Raw genomic sequence first — 22,907 nt, 5'->3', positions numbered from 1 at the left:
ATTGGTTTTTCTTCTCTTGCAGTTTTCTTATTAATTATTATTATTATATTAACTACATTTATAAACCGCCCTATCCAGAGGCTCTGGGCGGTGTACAACAACCCTTTGAAACCCACAACACAAACACAATGCTAAAAACAATATATAAACAATTCAAAAACTATTAAAACTATTTAAAACCAATTAAAATACTTTAAAAAAACAACACTTTACAAACCTTGGAAGGCCAGGCTGAACTAATAGGTTTTTAGGGCTCTCTTAAAGGCTGACAGCGAGCCTAAACTGCGAATATCTGCCGGGAGTGAATTCCATAGACCAGAAGCAGCCACAGAAAAGGCCCAGTTCCGAGTCACCACCAGATGTACCGGTGGCAACTGGAATGGACCTCTCCAGATGACCTGAACGAGTGATGGGGATCATACTGAAAAAGGCGCTCTTTAAGGTAGCCCAGAGCCAAGCTGTTCAGAGCTTTAAAGGTAATAACCAGAACTTTGTATTTCGCCTGGAAACATATCGGCAGCCGGTGCAGCTGTTTTAAGACAGGCATAATATGGTCTCTCCGGGTTACCCCAGAGACCTATCTGGCTGCTGCATTTTGAACTAACTGAAGTTTCCACACTACATACAAAGGCAGTCCCACGCAGAGCGCATTGCAGTAGTCGAGCCTAGAGGTTACCAGCTGATGCATCACTGTTTTGAGATCGTTCTCTTCAAGGAATTGGTGCAGCTGGCAAATCAGCTGAAGCTGATAGAAAGCGCTCCTGGCCATAGCATCCACCTGAGATACCATGGTGAGGCCTGGATCCAAGAGCACTCCCAAGCTGTGTACCTGTTCCTTCTGGGGGAGTGTAACCCATCCAGCACAGGAAGATCTAACTCATCCCCTAAATTCCGATCCCCCACAATGAGCACCTCTGTCTTGCTTGGATTCAGCTTCAATTTGTTATCCCTCATCCAGCCCATTACTGCCTGTAGGCAGGCATTTAGGGATTGAATGCCATTTCCTGATGATGATGAGGAGGAGGAGGAGGAGGAGGAGGAGGAGGAGGAGGAGGAGGAGAAATAGATTTGGGTGTCATCAGCATACTGATAACACCCAGCACCAAAACTCCTGATGACCTCACCCAGCGGTTTCATGTAAATTTTAAAAAGCATTGGTGTCAGAATGGAGCCCTGAAGGACTCCCTATAATAGCTCCCGTTTTGAAGAGGAACTGTCAACAAGCTCCACCATCTAGAATCTGCCTGAGAGATAGGAGCGGAACCACTGAAAAGCAGTGACTCCTATCCCCAATTCTCCCAGGTGATCCAGAAGGATACCATAGTCGATGGTATCGAACGCTGCCGAGAGATCCAAAAGAACCAACAGAGTCATACTCCCTCTGTCGATTCCCCGGTAAAGGTAATCCATCAGGCCGACCAAGGCAGACTCAACCCCATAGCCCGCTCTAAAGCCAGTTTGAAATGGGTCTAGATAATCGGTTTCCTCCAAAACTGCCTGGAGCTGGTTAGCCATCACTCTCTCAATCACCTTACCCAACCATGGGAGATTGGAGACCGGCTATAACTGTCCATCACTGAGGGATCTAGGGAAGGCTTCTTAAGAAGTGGTCTAATCATTGCCTCCTTCAAACAAGGAAGCATCCTACCCTCCCTCAGCGATGAGTTAATGATATTAACTAAGCCATCCCCAACAATCTCCCTGCTAGATAAAAGCAGCCAAGTCGGGCAAGGATCCAGAGAACAAGTGGTAGGCCGCACCGCCCCAAGCAGCTTGTCCACGTCATCAGGCATCACAGATTGAAACTGACCCAATCTAATACTGCAAGAGGGATTGCTGGAAACCACCTTAATAGACTCTGCAGAAACAGTGGAGTCCAAGTCGGCCCGAATACAGGAGATTTTGTCCGCAAAGAACCCATTAAAAGCATCACAGCAAAACAAAGTCCCCAGGGATTGGTTTGAGTTGGAAGGAGCCTAAATCAAACTCCTCACAACTCGGGACAGCTCTGCTGGACATGAACCCGCAGAGGCAATGTGCACAGACCAGAATTGGGGTTTTTTTGCTGCACGCACCGCCTCCGCATAAACCTTCAAATGGGATCTATGCTGTGTCCTGTCACATTCAAGCCGAGTTCTCCTTCACCTGCTTTCCAGTTGCCTACCTTGCTGCTTCAGACCCCACAACTCCTCTGTATACCAAGGGACCACTTATAAAGCAGATTGGAAGGGACGCTTAGGAGCAATCGCGTCTACTGCCCTGGTGAGTTCCCTGTTCCAGGTTCCCACCAGGGCATCGACAGAGTCGCTGGCAGGACCAATATCAAAACCCTCCAAGGCTTCTTGGAAACCTACTGGGTCCAGCAGCCGTCTTGGGTGGACCATCTTAATAGGTCCTCCACCCTTGCAGGGCTAGGCTGTGGCTGTGAAACCAACCTTAACCAGGTGGTGGTCCGTCCATGACAATGGGGAAACCACAGGATCCCGCACCCATGGAACACCCCCCTCATACGAACAAAAGACCAAATCAAGTGTGTGGCCGGCAACATGAGTTGGTCCTGAAACTAGTTGGGATAGGCCCACAGTTGTCATGGCCGCTATGAACTCCTGAGCCACACCAGACAAGTCAGCCTCACAATGGATATTGAAGTCACCCAGAACCAAAAGTCTGGGCGACTCCAACACCAACTCCGAGACCAGCTCCGTCAGCTCAGTTAGGGAGTCAGTTGGGCAGCGGGGTGGACGGTACACTAACAGAATCTCCAATCTATCCCTAGTTGCCAGCCTCAGAAAGACACACTCAATATAAGTCAACTGTCGCACAGGGGCCCTGGTAAGGGAATGGACCACAGCCACTCCACCCCCCCACCCACATCCCCTAGCCTGCTCCACAACAGAGTAGCCTGGTAGAAGAAGTTGGGCCCAAACTGGGCCACTAGCCTCCCCGATCCAGGTCTCAGTTATACAAGCCAGATCGGCTCCCTCATCCATGATCAAGTCATGGATGATTTCGGTCTTATTCTGAACTGATCTGGCATTGCAAAGGAGCAAGTCTAGGTTCTGTGGGAAGTTGGAACTGCTCCCTGAGTCCAGAGAGCTGACAGGGCAGCCAGAAGTGGAAACAGTTACTAAATTACAAGTTTCCCTTCCCCTGTAACGGCCAGCTGCTCTGCCAACTCCAATTCTTCTATTCCCCACAACAGTAATAGCTGCCCCAGAGCCACTGGACACACACCCGGCATCATTCTGCCCAAGAGAACCCAAACACATGACAGCAGAAGGCGTGGCACAACCCAATAAAAGGGAGAACTAACAACAAACAACCCAAAGCTCCAACCCTACCTTATAACTCCCACCGCCTCAGACCTCAGTCCCACACCTAAGGCCCGGCACCAAAGGCCGGCCACCTACAGGTGGTCCACCAGCTACACCTCTGGTGTGCCTCCCTCCAATATATGCTGCCAAGGACTGCAGAAATCTCTCCTCTCACGAGAGTTCTCCGGTCCTTGGGGGCAGGTGGAACAAGTCAAGCACTCAGAGAGATGGCACAGGTGGAATTGGGAAGCAATCCCAAGCAGGTCCTTCAGAAGGTCTGGGGCTGCAAAAACAAACCTCCTCGGTGAGATAGGAATGCACAGGCAGGGTGAGACAGCTGTTGTTCATCAGGAGAAGTCAGAGAGCTGACAAAATCTACCCTCTGCCTCTCTCCACCCTCTCAGGTCTCCCAAACGCTCTGAGAACATTTTGAGAACTTTGTTTTGAGAACTTTGGTTGAAAAGCTGCATATAAATATTCCTAGCAGCAGTAGTAAGAATCTGGGGGACAGAGGAAGGCAAGGGAGATGTAGCTTGTGTAGAAGATCAGCACATCCAAGTGCCAAGGAAAGAGTGGCAGGGAAACCTTTGCCGATCTGTTCACAGTCCATGAAAAGAAGTGAGTAGGAATGCAGGAGGGGCGGAGAGCCATTGCCTGCAGCAAACCCTTAAACTGCCACATTCACCTGCTCCTGAACGACAAAACCTCAAGAGGTACAACACAATAAAACTGCAGGCATGCAGGAGAATGGGTTATGCTTTGAAACCAGGCTACTGTGGCAGCTTGCTTCTGGCAGGGTCCTATGGGGAACTGGCCAGCAAGCTGTAGATGGCAGCTTTCTGTGCTCAGCAGCGAATTCCAGGTCACAGAACACACAACTGTGTCAGAGCACCAGCATGGCACGGAAGCCCTTGCTGATTTCCAGTGGATCTATTAATGCGATTAGTCTGATGACCAATATATACTGGGGATTTCCGCTTCTTTCCCATTGCCAGATGTGCATGTATTTAGAGAGCCTTAAACACAGTGGAATTGCAGCAGAGACATGGTTGATTGTCATTCCAAAAGCTTTAGGAGCTTCCGAAATGATTGAAAGTCATATGCACAAGAGTATATTATACATATTTTCCAGCTTTTGGTACATTACAAAGGCTGGTTTAGCCAATAAAAATGGATCATAAAGTAAGGAATTAGGAGCTTAATTTATCTCAGCCCATCTCATATTGCCTAGGCTTCCAAGAGGTTTGAGCAATGCATAAAAATTATGGAATATCCTGAACAGAGAGGGAACAAGGACACTCTTAGCATCTATCATGAACTCCCCAGAAACCCACAGAGCCAAGCTCTGTTCATTATGCCAGGCTAACAGCCTCTTTATACATAACATTTTAAAGTCTAATCTACGCCTTTTAAAAAAGCGAGTGTGAATATAACAAATAAATATTTGAAAAAACATGTGTCATAGAAGTGCACTTCTCAGAATGCCAGTTCCCTATAAAGCAGGGGTGGGCAATCCTGGCCAACCAGCTGCTATTGAACTACAACTCCCATCACCTCCAGCCCCAAAAATAAACTGTGCCTGGGAGTGATGGGAGTTGTAGTTCAATGACAGCTGGAGGGCCAAAATTGCCTACCCCTGCTATTAAGTGTATATCTAGCAAAGGCCTCAACAAATTGTATTTGGAGCCAGCCCCAAAATTCAGGAACCAGCCCATCCTCTGCTCCATGAAGGGGGCAGATTTGCCACCCACCCCACCAGCAATGCCCTCCCACGAAACGGATTGCCAGGACTGTACAAAGGTAGTACTTTTTTCACACAGTGCATAATTTACGCATGGAATTCTCTGCCAGGGGATATGGTGATGGCCACCAACTTAGATGGCTCGAAATGGAGCTTAGACAAATTCATGGAGGACCGATCCATCAATGCCTACTCGTCTTGATGGCTATAGGCCACCTTCATGTTCACAGGTAGGATGCCTCTAACTACCAGCTGCAGGGGAGCAACAGCAGAAGAGGGGGCATGCCTTCATCTGCTGCTTGCAGGCTTCCCAGAGGTATCTGGTAGGCCACTGTGGGAAACAAGATCCTGAACTTGATGGGTCTTGGGCCAGATCCTGTAAGGCTCTTCTTATGTCCCATGGGGGTGTAGACTTACCAGCCTACTTGCTCCCACCTTGCAAGTCCACTCTTCTCCTAGTCACATCCATCTGGCTTAGGCAGATGATGGGCCAACATAGCCAAGAGGAGGAGTGAGCCTGTAGTGGGGCTCCCCCCTCCTCCTCCTGATCATGTCGGTCCAACATTTGCCTGAGCCAGATGGACATGACCAGGAGGAGGAGGGAGCAACCTCCCCCAATTTGCTGGAGTGACTTAGAAGATTTAAGAGTGGCATCATCAAGTAATGTAAAGATGCAACCCATCAGCTGACTCCTGGTCACATCTGTCCATCAGTTGGCTCATGTGCCACAGTTAAATTGCTAGATGCCATGGCAAGCTGGAGCCTGGGAATTGTCAAACTTTGACTGAGCCGACCTTGATTTATTGCTGCATAACATATAAAGCATCTCCTTGAAGAGACAAAACAGACTCTGAGGTCATTTGCAGAATTAAAAACTATATTCTACCCAGGATTGGGAGCTCTGTGTGTGCTCCCAATTTTCAGTTGTGTGAAAGCAAGGTAAGAGGAAAACCTGGGTAGAAGTGACTGTGTGGAAGCAACGTAGGAGAAAGCCAGGTTTTCCTACCTGGAACACAGTTTTTGATTGTGTGAATGACCTCTCAGAGGCTATTCCCATGGTCATACAAAATGGGGCTAGGGCAGCCTAGCCCGATTTTGTATGTCCGTGAGAACCACCAGGCTCACAGCTGAGCCTGGTCTCACCAAAGCAGGTGACTTGCTGGAATGCCCCTCCCCTTAGCCGAGGTTAACGGGGAGAGCACTCCGCTAACCCGGGCTTTTTGATCATGTGTTGCTGCACCGCAGCAACTCACAAGTAGACCCCCGGCCAGGAGGCTTAAAAGGAACCTCCCGGCTCGGGGGGTCTCTCCAGCATGCCCAGCTTGCTTGCGCAAGGCATGCTGGAGCTTCCGGCGGCCACGTGGCCCCCAATCCCCTCAGCCCCTGCCGGCTCTGTAACAGAGCCAGCAGTCATGTGGGCAGCTGATCCGGCCGCCCAGGGCTGCCTCCCTGCTCGCTAAGCCTGCTCTCCCCGTTAACCCTCTCGAGGCAGGTCTCACTGATGGTGAGACCCGCCTCTCTGTCTCTCTTTCCTAGAATCAATCAATCAATCAATCACTCAATCTCTCTCTCACACACACACACACTTGCATCCACTTCTGAAACATTCGTGACAACATTAAATATAGAAAACCCAGCAGCCAACTTGTCAGAAATCTGCAATTTGAAGGACAGACCAAGCTGTGAGCCAATATTTCAACCCAGCTTTCATTCTGAGCACCCGATTAAAAGATGGCGCTGCGAGTAGTATCAAGTGCTCAGCTGAGATGAAATTAACCCAGGCAGCTGCAGCACTTCAAAATGCCTTCAGGATTCTCATTCATCCACAGGCTCAAATACACCCACAGTGAGCCAGTAATGGTAACCGGTGGCAGCCGACAGCTTTTGCAGAGAGGCAGGCTCTTATCTGGAGTGTGCACAGCCATCTCAGTATCTCAGGCTTTCAAAAAGTGGCCCAACGTCTTTGACCAGAAGGACCAAGGAAATGCGCAATGATGCACCAAACCCCCAGCCCCAGCTTGCCACAAAATCCATCCAGGTTTTGCATGATACTGTATTTACCCCAATAAAAGGTGACCCTGAACATAAGACGATGACGCTATTCCCACGATTGGCAAAAATCAGGCTAGGCATGGCTAGCCTGATTTCTCCCAATTGTAGGAAGCAATGGGTGCCATGTGGCCCCCGGAAGCAAGCCAGCTTAAATCCCCCACACACCCCAAACAAGGTTAATATTCCCATTTTTCAGATCATGTGTCAGCGTGGCTCCACACCACAGCGACTCATGTGTAGCCTCCTGACTAGGTGGCTACAACAAGCCTTCCAGCATTGGAAAGCTTCTCAGAATGCTCCACACACTTGCGCAGGTCATTCTGGTACTTCCAGGGGCCAAGAGGCCCCCGAACTCCACCACCCCAACCAGCTCCATGACTGAGCCGGTAATCGTCTGGGCGGCCAATCTGGCTGACCAGGGAAGGCTAGGTGATCGGCTGTGGGGAGAGTGGGTCAAGCCCAGTCTCCCCACAAAACCCGTTTTGACGCTTCACACTGCTTGTGTGAAGTGCCTCAATGCCTTAAAAGATAAAAGGCTCACCTGTATTTAAATAAATATATATATACAGGTTATACCTGTGTTTACTTAAAAGAAAGATGAATCTAAGACAACCCCCACCCCCTAATATTTAACAAATTATCTGGAAGTGATGGAGCCCGTAATTGTCTGAGTGGCCTATTCGGCCGCCCAGGTACGAGTGAACGATCGTCTGCGGGGAGAGCAGGTGAAACCACTGCTCGTGTGAACAGCCTCACTGACTCACAAATATGAGCAAATCCATCCTTCTGTGCAGAATGTCCTACTGAAGAGGAGAGGAGAGCTGGAGGAGACCTGATCTTGTGGTAGCAAGCGTGATTTGTCTCCTTTGCTAAGCAGGGTCTGCCCTGGTTGCATATTCTATTATTATTATTATTATTATTATTATTATTATTATTATTATTATTATTATTATTTTAAAACATATTTTTAAACCACCCAAAACTCACGTCTCTGGGCGGTTTACAACAAGCAAACAAATGAACGGGAGACTACATGTGCGAGCACTGTAAGATATTCCCCTTAGGGGATGGAGCCACTCTGGGAAGAGCATCTAGGTTCCCTCCCTGGTGTCTCCAGAAAGGGCTGAGAGAGATTCCTGCCTGCAGCCTGGGAGAAGCCGCTGCCAGTCTGTGTGGACAATACTGAGCAAGATGGACCTATGGTTTGACTCAGTATACAGCAGCTTCCTATGTTCCTAAGTGCTAAGAGTGTCCTTGTTATGTCACTTGGATCCAGCACTGCAGACGATAAAGTAACCAAAGCTCATAAATTAACAATAACAGTCGTATAACAGCCAATGTCACAATGATTCCAAAACAGCAACAAGTTTCAAAACACTGCACTCTCTCTTTTCCAAGGTCTGGCTCTCTAGCACTACAAATAGGCCTAAAATTAGCTATTTTTCTCCCAGTTTGTTTCCAAAATGAAAAGCATCTCTTGGCAACAGAGAAGTGAGGGCAGGCATCCAAACTTAAGAGTTTGTCAGGTCGCATCCAACATTCTCTTGTCCACCTAGTCCTCTGAGCCACTTTTGAGTGCACATTTCTCGAAAAAGGCTGCCATCCTTTTCAGTTGCATGACTTGTGGCTCCTCTCTTGCTGATGCTCCACCACTAAGGAACAGAGTAAAAGACGCTAAGAACCTGTACCTGATGGAGGCACCGATTCAGTTATCTTCCTCCGCATAGTTAAGACTGCAGAGCCTTTGATCTTGGTGGCAGGCGATCTGGTTAGGAAAAAAGACTGAATTGGAATGATATGCTTTGACGTTGCATATGGCTTAAAGCAGCCTGGTCAGCAGCCCCTCCCAAAGCAATGCATCCCCCCAAAAAATATTTCACAGTACAGGAAATCGTCTTTATTTTCACTTCTTTAAAAAAAAAAATAATGCTGCTATTTCTAACCAAGTCAAGTCAGTCTTTATTAGTGTCTGTGACCAGAACTTAATAAGCAGATACAACACAACACATTATCTCTACCATCTTATTGCCTCTAAGATGGGGCAGGAAATGGCCCTGAATTATCAGAGGGTCATTTCCTACCTCATTCTAGATTTTTAAAAGATGGCTGCTAATGGTTGTCCTCTTTGTAAAGTCTTGAATGATGCAGGAAGTGACCCTAATGTAATGCAGGGTCATTTCCTGCCCCATTCTAGAAGCCAGAAGATGATGATGCAGCAACAGGCTGCTGAAACTCTCCAAAGTCTCCCTTCCCAGTTAAGCCAAATGGCCTAGTTACTCCTAGTGGCCACATGCTGCAACTGCGGGTATTATTGAACAGGCAGGATTCAGGAGGAAACAGGAAGCAAACACACACAAGGTTATTAGAACGACACAGACTGCAGTGGCACAAGCATTAAGACTACCACCAAGTCCTCCGCATTTGACATTGAAAGAAATAAGTCCCCATGTTGTCTGACATGGTGCTTCATAAAGCATTTGGGAAGGATTGGATTCCTCTAGAAGCCAGTCATATTTAGGGTTGCCATATTCTGGCTCTCCAAATCCGGTTGCCTAATTTGCATATCACGTATATTATGCATATTATAATTTGAACATGCAAATTCGCAGCTGCGCTTTCCAGTTGATTTGTATTTGCTCTGGATATCTCCCAACAATAGTTGGGCAAGATATCTTTGCCTGACCATTTTCCATGACCTATTAGCAGCAGCAGTAGAACAACAACAACAACAAAAAGATACACAGCTTTGTAATTAAGGCTGCAATTCTATACACACTTGAGAGAAGATCTGGTTGAAACCAACAGTGCTTACTTCTAAGTAGGCATGCACTGAATATAAAGCCAAGAAAGTCCTTAAACATTACAATACACAGCCTGATAGGCAGGTAGTGATTCACATCAAAAGAAGCTATCCTCTCAATGGAAAGATAATAAAATGCCCTCAAAAGAAGATTGGTTGATAAAAATTTTGGAATACGCGGAGATGGCAAAACTTACAGCACTCATAAGGGATGAAAACTAGGAATGTTTCAAAGAAGATTGGGAACCATTCTTTACTTTTCCTAAAAAACTATTTTTCCAATATGGACCTTTCAGCAGGGTTTGAAATTTAGTAACAGCAGCAGGTTGGGCAGGGTAAAATCCAGTCTGCAATGTGGAGTCTATATGTTTTGAATTATTATAGCAATGGTAGATTTGTATAGCTAATATGAACTGTGCAGACTGGTAAGCGGGAAGTCAATATTTACTTAATTAAATGTAATTGGATTGTTAAGATATTGTAAAACTAATAAAATTTTAAAATGCAAAAAGAAGCTATCCTCTCAACTGCCCGGTCCCCTGCTGATAACAAACAAGGCAACATTACTCAGGGGATTACTGTACTTGTGAAAGTGAAACCATTCCATCTAGCCTCCTGTGCTCTTCTTCTCTTAATCCAAGTCCAGCGGTTGAGAAGAAGACTGCATGTTTTGCTCCATAACTTCACTTCTACGAGGGCTAGAGCTTAGCTTTTTCTTAAAAAAATGAAAGCTGAAATCCAAGTGAATCCAGGTGGGCTAAGCAATCCAGGCAAACAATCCAGGCAACCCTAACACTAACCCCTCCTAACTTGACAAAGAGGCACCTTTTAACGTAGTGATTCTCTTTATTTAGCAGAGGGAGAATAACTGGCCCTATCCACCCCCAGCACAGTACCTCCAGTGACTGTTGCTGGTGTCTGTCTTACGTTTCTTTTTAGATTGTGAGCCCTTTGGGAACAGGGATCCATCTTATTTATTATTTCTCTGTGTAAACTGCCCTGAGCCATATTTGGAAGGGTGGTATAGAAATCGAATAAATAATAAATAAATATAAGATGCTTAAAATCCAGGTGATACCCGGAATACCGGGGGGCATGGCAATGCTAGTCATATTTTTATTTGTGTAATGATCAGTGTTCTTTGTCACATTATTCTAAAATCCTGATGCTTTAAACACTGGACAATTTTTTGACAATATTTGACCAATCAACTGACCAAGTTTTAGTTTTTTAACAGATGGAAAGCCAACCCCAGTATAAAAATAACATCCACGCAATTCACATAGCCTAAAATGGCTCCCAAAAATATCTCCTAAAAGAAACATGCAAGGTGATCACTATATTTTAGTTTTCACATACAAAGCATTCTGTAACAGTTACTATGTTCTCAATCCTCCCAAAGTTATGGTTCAGTCAAACAGTTCAATTGGATCCTCCTACCCACAATGCAAGAACATCCACACACCAGACTCCTACAGACTCCTAATAATCCAGATCATGGCACATATAAGAGGGGAAAGTTAACACAATGTAACATATTAAGGTTCCAGCAGCACAGACGGCTCTAGATGGCTCTAGAAAAGAGCCAAACCACAGCCTACAGGGGAAGTAATCCACAACACAATTAGGCTTAAACAATTTCACCTGGTGAGGGGAATGCTCACCAGCCCCTCGGCTTCAAGCTACCCATTTTGTGAATTTGTGAAGGGCTGGAAACACGGTGGAAAATCTGGCCGTAGATCTTGTTCTGTCCCTAGATCAAGCCCAGAGTATCAGTCTGATGTTCTGTCTATACAGAATTCAGAGTAACAATTCAATCACCACCACCTGGTCAATGTTTATTTCGAGTCCACTAATTGAACATAATGCCTCTCCATTGTCATAATAAAAAGAAGATCATATTTGGATGTGGCACGCGAGGAACTAAATTCAGCTTACTCAGTAATTAAAGCAAAGCTTTCTAGCTCTAAAACCAATAAGCAAAATCAACCCGGCAATCAAAGCCAGGCATGCATAGCTTTATTACCAATCACTAAAGAGATCTATGATTTGGAATCCCTGTGCACAGTGTAAGAGCAAACAACCATCTGTGCAGCCTGTCCTTAAGTTGGACTGGGAGAAAGTATGGCCAGCATTTCCCTGGCTTACACATTCCGTTGGCCACAGTTCCTCAGTCTGCACAGATACCCCATTTGGTTCCAGGTATCCATGCAAGCTGGCAGTCGTCCTTGACAGCTTCCCAACCTCCAAGCAATTGTCAGTGGACCAAAGTGGAGAATCTTGCTTCACCCTTTCCTGTGAACCTATTTTCACAAGAAACACTGAGCCCTTTCTCACAATCAGTGAGAAAGGGCAAGAGGGTTACCAGGGAGGACTCCTTACAAAGCTTACCTCCCCACAGACGAGCAGGTTCCTTCCTTTGGCTGGGCGCATCGCCTGCTCAGACTATTACCGGCTGCTGCTGGTAGCTCCGAGTGTCACATCGCCCCACGAGTGGCACATCGCCCCACGTTGCCCCACAATGCACCACGTGAATAAACAGTGCATTATGAGGATCCCCTCTCCCCTCCCCAGAGCTGGCCAGGATCCCCACCATCGCTCGCTCTCCTAACCTCGTTTAGCCAGGTGGGTTCATGGGCAGGTTTGCTACTTCAGTGCCACCGGGATCAGGCCCAATCCCAGCGCTAAAGTGGGCTGAACTTCCTTAGCTTGGTTTTGCACACTCACGTGAATAGCTTCGTTGTGTGTCTATATGCACATACAGTGGGGCTATTCTCATGATTAACAAAAATCGGGCTAGGAGAGCGCTCCACAAACCCGGGCTATCTGCTCATGAGTAGCCGCGGCGCGGCTCTGTGCTGCGGCTACTCGCGAGTAGACCCCCAACCGGGAGGCGAAAAGCCGCCTCCCGGCTCCGGGGGTCTCGCGCAGGGCATACTAGGGCTTCCGGGGGCCGCGCGGGCCCCGCTCCCCCCAGTCCCTGCCAGCTCTGTCAAAGCTTAGCCCACTCTACCCGCAGTTTTGCAAAAAGCGGGTCTCACGGATCGAGAGACCCGCCTCAGTGACTGTTCACACGACCCTAAACAGGGTCAGAGGACCATCCAGCTGGGTGTGCTTCTGATCGGCAGTTGTGTCTTCACAAAGATCAAGGCAGGAAGAGGGGAGAGTGATCATGTGGCAGCCGGGAAGGCCAGCTATTCATGCACCCTCGATCAAATGCTACGGGCAGGATGTAGGTGTTGGCCATGCCCCTCCTACCCAGCTCCTGGCTCCCACACGATCACTCTCCCCTCCTCCCACCTTGATCTTTCCAAACACACACAGCCCATCAGGAGCACGCACAACTCTCCTACCTGGCCTGGATGGTCCTCTGACCCTGTTTAGGGTCGTGTGAACAGTCACTGAGGCTATTCACACGCGTGAAGCAAACCGGGCTAAGGAAGCCCAGCCCAGTTTTCCCCGCACGTGTGAACCGCCAGGAGCTGGGCAGCTCCTGGTGGTTAGCCCACTTAATAGCCCCCCCCCTTAAATGAGGTTAGCAGAGCGAGCGCTCCACTAACCCCTTTTAGTTGTTCGTGAATTGCCATGGTGTGGCTCCATGCTGCAGCAACTCGCAAGTAGACCCCCAACCAGAAGGCAACAGCAACACTCGCATGGGGTATCCTTGGATTTCCAGGGGCCAGGCAGCCCCCAATCCCCGCCATCCCTCCCGGCACCATGACTACTAGCTCCCAGGGCTAACCTGATGATCGTCTGTGGGGAGAGCGGGCTTGACCCACTCTCCCAGCAGAACCCAGTTAGGCTCTACACACTGATCATGTGTAGAGCCTCACTGTATGTGCATATAAATGTCTTGCTGTGAGCATTTCTGGGCAATTTTGCAGCTTCTTTACCAAGCTTAACTTTTTTTAAAGCTATTTGTGTCTATTTCAATACAATTGGCTTGAATCAAAAGACCTGCCTGTGAAGAGTACCCATTGGTTAGAGACATGATATCACAAACCCACCCCGCACACACGGTCCCAGCACAGTTTCGCAAATTTTTATTTGTTTGCGACATTTAGGTCCCATCTTTGTTCCACCATGGAACTCAAGATAGCATACAGAGGATTCCAAGGCAGTCTCTGTTCCAGAGACTGACACGATCCAGACCTGCTTAGCTTCAGCAAGCTTGCCATATCATGCGCCTTCAAACATCAAACATTGAGGTCATTCACACAATCAAAAATTGTGTCCTACCCAGGTTTAGGAGCTGTGTGTGCTCCCAATTGCCGGCTGTATGGAAGCAAGGTAGGAGGAACATTTGGGTTCCACACAATCACTTCTAGCCAGGTTTTCCTCCTATCTTGTTCCACACAACCGAAAATTGGGAGCACATACAGATCGCCCTAGCAGATCTAGGCTAGCCTGGTTCGGAGCAGCTGGGTTTGGAGGCTCTCAGCTCACCAGATGACCACGGATTCCTGAGTTAACCTCATCCAACCCAGGAATCTATGGCCGTGAGACCATGGGCTCAGGATGTGGGAGATCTGTGACTGAAGTTCCCAACACCTTTTTTCAAAGCTGAAAAGCAGTGGCTAACATTCAGATGAATGCTACGCTAGTGCAATCATGTTGCATTAGCACAAGAATGTTGCATTAGCCAGCTCAACTAAGTTTCAGATTAGTGCTGTGTAGGGGTGTGCAATTCAGATTTTCGGTGTTTCGATTCAGATCCGAACCAAAAAAAACCCCGTCTGTTTTGTATCCGAATATGGCCCATCCGAATCACCCCTGATTCGATTTGGATCCGAATTAATCCGAATCCGAATCGATTCAGATTTTTTTAAAAAAAACAGGTCCTGGGGCCAAAAGAGTGGGGTGGGGTGGTAGCGCCTAATGGGTGGAAGCTACCACCCAAATTGCAGAGGGATTGGGCAAAGGGCTGATTTTTGGTGAATTTTTGAAGTTTACACATCTTTAAGGTTTTCCCCCATTAGGTATAATGGAGGGTGTATCACTTCACGTTGGGGGGAAAGGGGTGGCCCAGAGCTGTGTGGGGTTGGTGGTAGTGCAGGGTAGGGGCAAGGAAGCTACCAGATTTTTTTCAAAGGATTTGGACAGAGGGCTGATTTTTGGTGATTTGTTGAAGTTTACGCGTCTTTAAGGTTTTTCCTCATAAGTTATAATTGAGATTTCAGCAGCCCCATAAGTGCACTTGGGGGGGTGCTGGGGTGGCCCATAGCGAGTGGTGGTGTAGTGCACATAGGGTGCCAACCACCCCCATGGGTTTCTAAACCATGGGTTACAGGGTTCTGTTGTTTCTTAGATGTTCTGAGTGTAGATTCTATGATAGCAAATGAGAGTGGGTTCATGGTGTCTCATTGAAAATGGCTGGCTACAATGGCTGAGTCCTGATTGGCTCAGCATACCCCTCCCCTTGGCCTGACAGGTTTCAGAAAACTAGCACTGAGATTTCCACTGAACTCAATAAACTTCTCTCATTAATTTCATGAAGATTATTCATGAGTAACTTAGTCCAGATATAAGCCAATTACTGAAGTAGCCTGTCTCATAACATTTAAATTTGTTTGTGTGCACACACACACACACTCTCTCTCTCTCTCTCTCTCTCTCTCTCTCTCTCTCTCTCATGGGCGTAGCATCCATTGGACAAGCAGGGACAAATGTTCCTGGGCCCTGAGCAGACCGCCCTGCTACCACTTATCTTGGCCTCCGGGGGTGTGGGGTGAGCCAAGCAGAGCAGGCCACCCTCCGTGGCAATGTGGGCTGGTCAGACTTTTCCAGACGGCCTGCACAGTTCGACTATGGAAGGCAAACAGTTCGGCCGGAGAGGTGCACAGGCTGGCTGGAGAGGCCCAACAGCCACAGTGCCTGCCACCACAACGGGGGCCAAGATAAGAAGCAGCAGCAGGGGAGCAGCAGCGGTGGAGATGGACAACAGGAGATAGGAGCAGTGGTGGGGAGATGCTGGTTGCCCTGCCCCTTGCATCTGACATCAGATGCAGGGGGCAAGGCTTGGGGGTGAGCCAAGATTTTGCCCCCTGCCCCCCGGGGGTCTTGTGCAGTTTGGCTGGAGAGGCCCGGAAGCCACAGCACCCGAAGCCACCACCACGGGGGCCAAGATAAGGAGCGGCAGCAAGGCAGCAGCAGCAGGGGCAGCCAACAGGAGACAGGAGCGGTGGCAAGGAGTTGGTTGGTTGCCCCGCCCCTTGCATCTGGCGTCAGGCACAGGGGGTGGGGCTTGGAGCACTGGGGCAGACATGCAACGGGGGGCCCCCTGCCAAGATTTTGTCACCTGGCCCCCAGGGGTCTCGCTACACCCACACTCACACTCACACACAAAGAGTATGCACACGAGCAACCTAACCCAGGCTACAGCTGCCCAGGGATTGAGCTCAATCCCAGCGCTACCCCTGTACCATGCCCAAGTTTGTAACCCAGCATTCAGCCGAGGTTAAACAAGCCTATAGTTCACTTAACCTCAGCTGGCTCTCCCACCTGGCCTGCCGCCATTTTTGGCATCGAGCTGAGGGGAAGGAGCAGCCGCACCTGTGCCCTTGGGCAACCTGGGATGTAGAAAGGGGGAAATCCTCCCGCTCTCTCATCTCTCTCCCTACTCAGGTAGGTGCTGTTGGAAGTGAAGGACTCTGCACTGACTCATGCCTCAGTGACAGAAGGGGACAGATTAGTGAATCAGAGGGCTACAGGGGTCAAGACATTGGTCATCCCTTCTCTACTGCTCTGACACTATCCCTTTGATATGCAGATTGCTAGTCTCAGGGACTTCCTGCCTGCCTACCTGCCTCTTCTTCTTCTTCCCTTTCTTCTCCCTTGCAACACACACGCTCCTCTCTCCCTGCACCATGTGTGCAGAGATGCAGAAACCATCCCTCTGCATCCAGCTAGATAGATAGATTAGAGATCCTATCTCTCCACTTTCCTATCTAGAATGGAGTTCTCCAATAAAGACTCTTTATATTGATTTGAAACTATGAACTGGCTCCAAGTTTCTTTTGGCTCTTAGCAGACAGGCATGTCTAGGCAGACTCCGCTGTGTTTTGCCTCTGTGCACTCTGCTGTAATAGAAAGGTATCTCTTACCAGAGAGAATTCCCAACATGTGCATTGTCCAGTGGAGGGGAGGACAGCAGCTGCTTGACTGTCAGGGAAGACAGGAGGGCTCCTTGTTGGAGATGGAGTTCCAGTGCATCGACCTTTTGCCATACAACCTCATGAGCTTTTTCTCTGTCCATATGCTCTGTCGTTCTGTGAATCCCACTCCTTTTGGGCAGCTGCCCTATCTGTTGGTCGTGGTGTGAGAGCCACGACCAACAGACTTGAAGTCCTTTTGCCATCCTTGATCCTGAAAGTGAAGAGGTCAGAATTCACAATGTGGTGTGTTTTGATGAGAGACACAGGCCAACTAGAGGTGATGTACCAGAATTTGTTCCAGAGATCCAGGTGAAAGAGGAACCATGTGAGTGGACCCTTATGAAGCTAGAGCCAGACAGTGAACTCAAAGAATCTATGCAGGATTCAGAAGGGGCTGCACAGCCTGAGCCAGAACGGAGGCACTCACAGAGGCCCAACAAAGGGGTTCCACCCAGACTCTCACTCATGACGGAAGGAGGAGAGATACAAGAACTCACCACATGGCAAGATGTAGAAAAGATGCCAGCTGACGAAGCTGAGAAATGGAGAAAAGCAGTATTAGAAGAAATTGATGCCCTGCACAAAAATGAGACTTAGAGCCTTGTGGAACTACAGAAAGAAAGACTGGGATGCAAGTGGATCTTCAAAGTCAAGCAGGATGCAGAAGGGGGATATACAGTGCTACAGGGCCAGACTAGTAGCCAAAGGATACTCCCAAATCTGTGGTCAGGACTAGGATGAGATTTTTGCACCAGTTGTGAAACACACTTCAGTTAGAACACTGCTCAACATGGTAGCAGCCAGAAAGATGCAAGTTGACCACTTGGATGTAAAGACTGCCTTCCTTCATGGGGAAATCGAGGAAGACATCTACATGCAACAGCCACCAGGCCTTGAGGCACCTGGAAAGAAGGGGCTTGTGTGCAAACTACAAAAGAGCATCTTCGGCTTAAAGCAAGCAGCCAGGGCATGGAATGAGAAACTGAATCAACTGCTACTTAAGGAGAGGTTCACACAAAGAAAAGCTGACGCCTGCCTATATTCAAGATCCAGAGACAATTGATGGACTTACATCCTGATGACTTGATTATGGCATATGAAGAAAAACAAAACAGCAAAGAGATTGTACAGCACCTGAACAAGGAAATAGAAGTAAAGGAATTTGGAAGCATCTCCTTGGCATCCAAATAGAAAGAGAAGGGGGATGGGACATTCCTTCTCAACCAGAAGCAGAAGATAAAGGATCTTCTAGAATGCCTGGGACTGACAGATGCCACTGAAGTCAGTACACCAATGGATGCAAATTTCTGGAAGCAAGATGGAGACAGCAAGCCTTTACCAGCCAACAATCGATACAGAAAAGCAATTGAAAAGCTTCTGTATATATAGCCACGGTGACAAGGCTAAATATTGCTTCAGCAATGGGAATCCTGAGCAGAAAAGTAAGTGCACCAACCTATAATGATTGGATTGCAGTCAAAAGACTGGGAATCCAATAAAGGGGGGGAAGGGGGTACTAAAGGGTACTGCACATTTTGCATTGGAGATTCCAGCAAGCAGCAATCCCAGACTAGTGGGACACATGGATTAAGACTGGGACGAAGACAGAACAGAGTACAAGTCCACCAGTGGACACCCATATGGAGATAGAGCCATAAGTTGGGCTAGCCACAAGTCACTTGTTGTGCAATCATCCACAGAAGCAGAATATATTTCCACAGCTGAAGCATGCAAGGAAGCGTTGTGGATACACCAGCTACTATTGGACTTTGGGGTTGAGGAACCAAAGCCCACAACCATGTTTGAGGATAACCAAAGTTGTATTCTCCCAGATGGAGAAGATGAAGTCACAAACTAAGCATACTCCCATAAAGTATCACTACATTCAAGACATGCAAGAAAAAAGGGGTACCAACTGGAGTACTATGCAACAGAAGAGATGGCGGCAGATAGATTGACTAAGCCACTGCCCAGAGACAGATTCCAGATGCTTTGTGAGAAGATGGGAGTCATGAGCCAGTGCAACAGGCGATGAGAAGGGGTGCTGGAGATGGAGTTCTGGTGCATAAACCCTTTGCACCAACTATCCTAATGACCACTGGGGGCACTGGGAGCAGAGGTAGTTAGTGAGGGGCTCCTTACCTGTCCCTGCTTGCCTCTGCTCTACGACCCCTCAGGTACTTCCTGTAGTGAGTCAGTCCTCTTCCTTTCCTCCTAGAGAGAAGATGGAGACATCTCTCTCTCTCTCTCCCTACCTATTCATTATGTAGCTGATAGATAGGATAGGTCTCTCCTATGTCAAATGTACTTCACCAATAAATCAGTTTAGTTTAGACTCTACAGTGATCTCCATGCATGTTACTAAATAGCTGCAACAACTAAACTCTGCACTCTGTAACTGGAGTGATAGCTTCCATGGTGCTTTGCTAAATAATCACAAACCACAACAGCTCCCGCCTTCCCCACAGCCCACTCACCCTCCCCAGCGAGGTCGTGTGCACAACCTCACAAAATCTCTGTTGGGGGGAAATATCGGTTTCTAAGCTGAGGGTTTGTGACAGAAGGGGTACACTTGTTTAAAAAGGTTGGGAACCTCCAAGAGATCAATGGTGTTGCGAAATTTCACAGATTTAACTGTAGACGTGCCAGAATGAAGCAAATGTTACAACCCCTGCTTACAACTGTCTCCATCTAAGCAGGTAACATTTCTGTCTAAAAATGTCTGCTAAATTTCAAGTTGGGAACTGAGAGCATAGTCAACTACCTCCCCCCTCCCCCTGCTTTCCACCCGTCATTTTTGGGAAACCCTTGTTTTAGAATATTTCTATTTCAGCAAGACCATTTAGAAAATAACTCACACCATATGAAGGAAGGAAGCCCTTTGATTAATGGATCTTATAAATCCTAAAGGAATGAAGAGGTTAAGCAAGCAGCAGTTACAAAGAATTATACTAATGTAGTTATACATTAAAATCAGCGTTGCTCAGTCAGGCTATTTAATTGCTGCTATATTTCCAAGAAAACCCAGCCAACCTCATGCTTTATACTTCATTAACTGTACCAAGCAGGAACCAAGGAGGCTATTTTTAAACGGTTTAGTTGCACAAGACCCAGCTGAACAAAATTGCTAGGAGGGGTGCCATAATTCTGGAAAGCAAAATAGTCACCTTTTGATTTTAGGATCACTGCCTACTTCACAGAAGGAAGTGCTATGCCTTTAACAATCAAGTGTCAGGCAGAAATCAACAGGTGAAGCTTTTTCTATCACTAAATCTATGCAGTGGGTAAAGAATTCACCTGCTGGTTTTTGCCTGCTAAGTTCCACTGAACTCAGCAGAACCCACCCATAAGCAAATTTGTGTAAGATTGCATCTTTATGGTGAATGTCTCCATAAAGCTTATCTTTATGGAGACATTTACTCTAGGGATGTGCACAAATCATGATTTGTGCACCAATTCGAAGAGTAGTTGGGGCTGGATGAAGGAAAACTCCACTATCCTAGTTGTGTTACCTACATAAGCCCTAAAGGTCACAAGTTTCTGTACCCTGCTGATACAGGGCCCCTTTTCCTGGAAATAATACTATTCCCCACCTGACTAGAAATAAGGACAAGACCATACCTTCCCCTGCCTGACTTGAGATAAACACAAGTAAAGCTCCTTGGTGCATTATTGCTGGTTTCTGTCTCATAATTGGTTCACCTTTTCTACCAATGACTAAGCTTTATTCTGCTTGTACTAGTATGATTGATGTATCCCATGAAACTTTGGCCTTTGATAGGCTCTGTACTCAATCCTATAGCCTATATGAAAACAGTATAAAAGACTCTTGCTAAAAGCCTGAGAGGGTGCTCACTTCTTGAAAGAGTGACACCCAGCATGTCATGATCAATAAAAGCTTGAACGTGATGGACAATGATGGCCTCTGCTCATTAAACAAACCCAGAATTCCTGGAACTTCTCCATCAGGGCACCTTTAAGAGCAAAGTAAGCAGGCCTGTACCTGCTCCTCCGCCACTCACCGCAGCTTTCTTTGGCAGCATCGCACTCCCCAGCAATCCTCACATGGCGGTGGCATACATGCACATGGCCTTGGCAGCCATTTGTGTGGCCAGCATGGTTGCTGGCCCCATGAATGGCCACTGCGAGTGTACAGAGACCATGTGCATGTGGCTACCACGAGAAGAGTGCTTTGGAGTGCAATGCCGCAGCAGGAACATGGCCTTGGAGGCCATTTGCCTCCTGGCCACCATGGTTGTTGGCCAGGTAAATGACCACTGTGCATGTCCAGAGGCCATGTGCATGCTGCCTCTGTGCCACAGCTGTGCAAGGGGTTCTGGGGAGCGCACGAGGGGTTCTGGGAAGCAACACCACAGCAGGAAGCTGCAGCAAGCAGCAAAGGAGTAGGAAGGGACCTGCTCTCCTTGTCCTCAAAGTGCCCCAACTGCCCTTCAAAACGGTGTACGAACTGCCCTTCAAATCAGTGCACATCCCTAGCTTACTCTGGGAGTTTCTGTGGTCAGGCAGTGTTGAAGATGGGCTGGTAGGTCTAGTGGAGGTGAAGAAGAAGGGCTGGTGGGTCTCGTTCTTCTCCACAGAATAGGACAAGGCAAACGCAGGGCGTTTGGGCCAAATTACATGTCATATAGTAGCATGTTAATGCTGACATGCTTGTTTCTCTCTACAGATGGCAGATCCAAGGATTGAGCTCTAGCTCAGAGGCGGAGCATCTTCTCTGCATGCAGAAAGTCCCAAGTTCATTCCCTGGAATCTCCAGATCAGGCTGGGAGAGATTCCTGCCTGAAACCTTGGAGAGGTCACTGCCAGTCCATTTAGTCGATACTGACCTGAATGGACCAAATGTCAGGTTGGGGATGGCAGCTTCCTTTGTGTCTCTCCCCTCCAAGCATCACATTTGTTCTCTTTGTCTGTGGACAAGTTGTTTGGCACTGGAGGCAAGAGGAAGAAAGAGAGTTGGTATTGGCTTAGTTGAGGATAGGGATGTGCACGGAACTGCCGGGGCCATGCAGAGGCCAATTGTGCAGGTGCGGTGGCCTCCAAAATGGCCGCCGCACCAGAGCGGGAAGGCCCGAACGGGCCAAAGAGTCGGCTGGTGGAGGCATAAAGGGAGACTGGTGGAGGGAAGAGGAACCTCTGTGGACCACCCCCTTCCGCCTCCAACAACAACCCCGAAGGGAATAAGTTTTTTTTTAATTTTTATATATCCCCTGTTTTTTAATTTTTATATATCCCCATCCCCTGTTCGGTCTAACCCCGGACCATGTGTGTATATATATATATATATATATATATATATATATATATATACGGTCCGGGGTTAGACCGAACAGGGGATGGGGATATATAAAATATATATACGGTCCGGGGTTAGATATATATATACGGTCCGGGGTTAGACCGAACAGGGGATGGTTTGGTTCAACCCCAAATGGTCGAACCGAACAGGTTCGACGTCGAACCTGTTTGCACATCCCTAGTTGAGGAGCTTGCACTCTCAGAGGTGCTCTCCATGCTGCCTCACAACATGTAAGCAGTCAGCAGCCACAGAGCACTCCAGCAGCTGAGACTAGTGCAAGCGGGAAGAGGATGCCCCCTAAACTGCTGAAGGAAGTGGGGCAGCCAAGGGGTGGGGCCAGTGAGAGGGTGGGGCAGCATTAGTGATGGCTCCTGCCCAGAGGCTGACCTCAGACCCATTGAAAGGGTGCAGTCGCCTCAAGTGGCAAATGGCAACAAGCCAGTTGCAATGTTCCTCCTTGCTCAACCTGTATATGTAGCCCACGTACTGGACATCATAAAAATGTCTTGCATCTCCAGCACTCTCTCCT

At 47.9% G+C, this 22,907-nt stretch overlaps 1 protein-coding gene across 8 annotated transcripts in view; it reads right to left on the bottom strand.

Moving 5' to 3' along the window:
• CCDC85A (coiled-coil domain containing 85A) overlaps positions 1-22,907 on the bottom strand; it is a 222,631-nt gene that overhangs the window by 168,841 nt on the left and 30,883 nt on the right. For 3 of the 8 annotated variants that reach the window (XR_008306253.1, XM_053246468.1, XM_053246481.1), the window contains exon 3: positions 8,796-8,872. The exons of the other annotated variants lie outside the window; for them this stretch is intronic. Coding sequence is in view for 2 of the 3 variants with exons in the window: in XM_053246468.1 (XP_053102443.1) it covers positions 8,835-8,872 (38 nt within the window). In the remaining variant the exon portion in view is untranslated. The remainder of the gene's footprint in view (positions 1-8,795; positions 8,873-22,907) is intronic. 8 annotated transcript variants of the gene reach the window in all.

This window comes from Hemicordylus capensis, chromosome 1 (genome assembly GCF_027244095.1).
Source record: "Hemicordylus capensis ecotype Gifberg chromosome 1, rHemCap1.1.pri, whole genome shotgun sequence".
Taxonomy (NCBI): domain Eukaryota; kingdom Metazoa; phylum Chordata; class Lepidosauria; order Squamata; family Cordylidae; genus Hemicordylus; species Hemicordylus capensis.
Note: the sequence above shows the minus strand (reverse complement) of the source record. Positions and strands in the feature narration are given on the sequence as shown.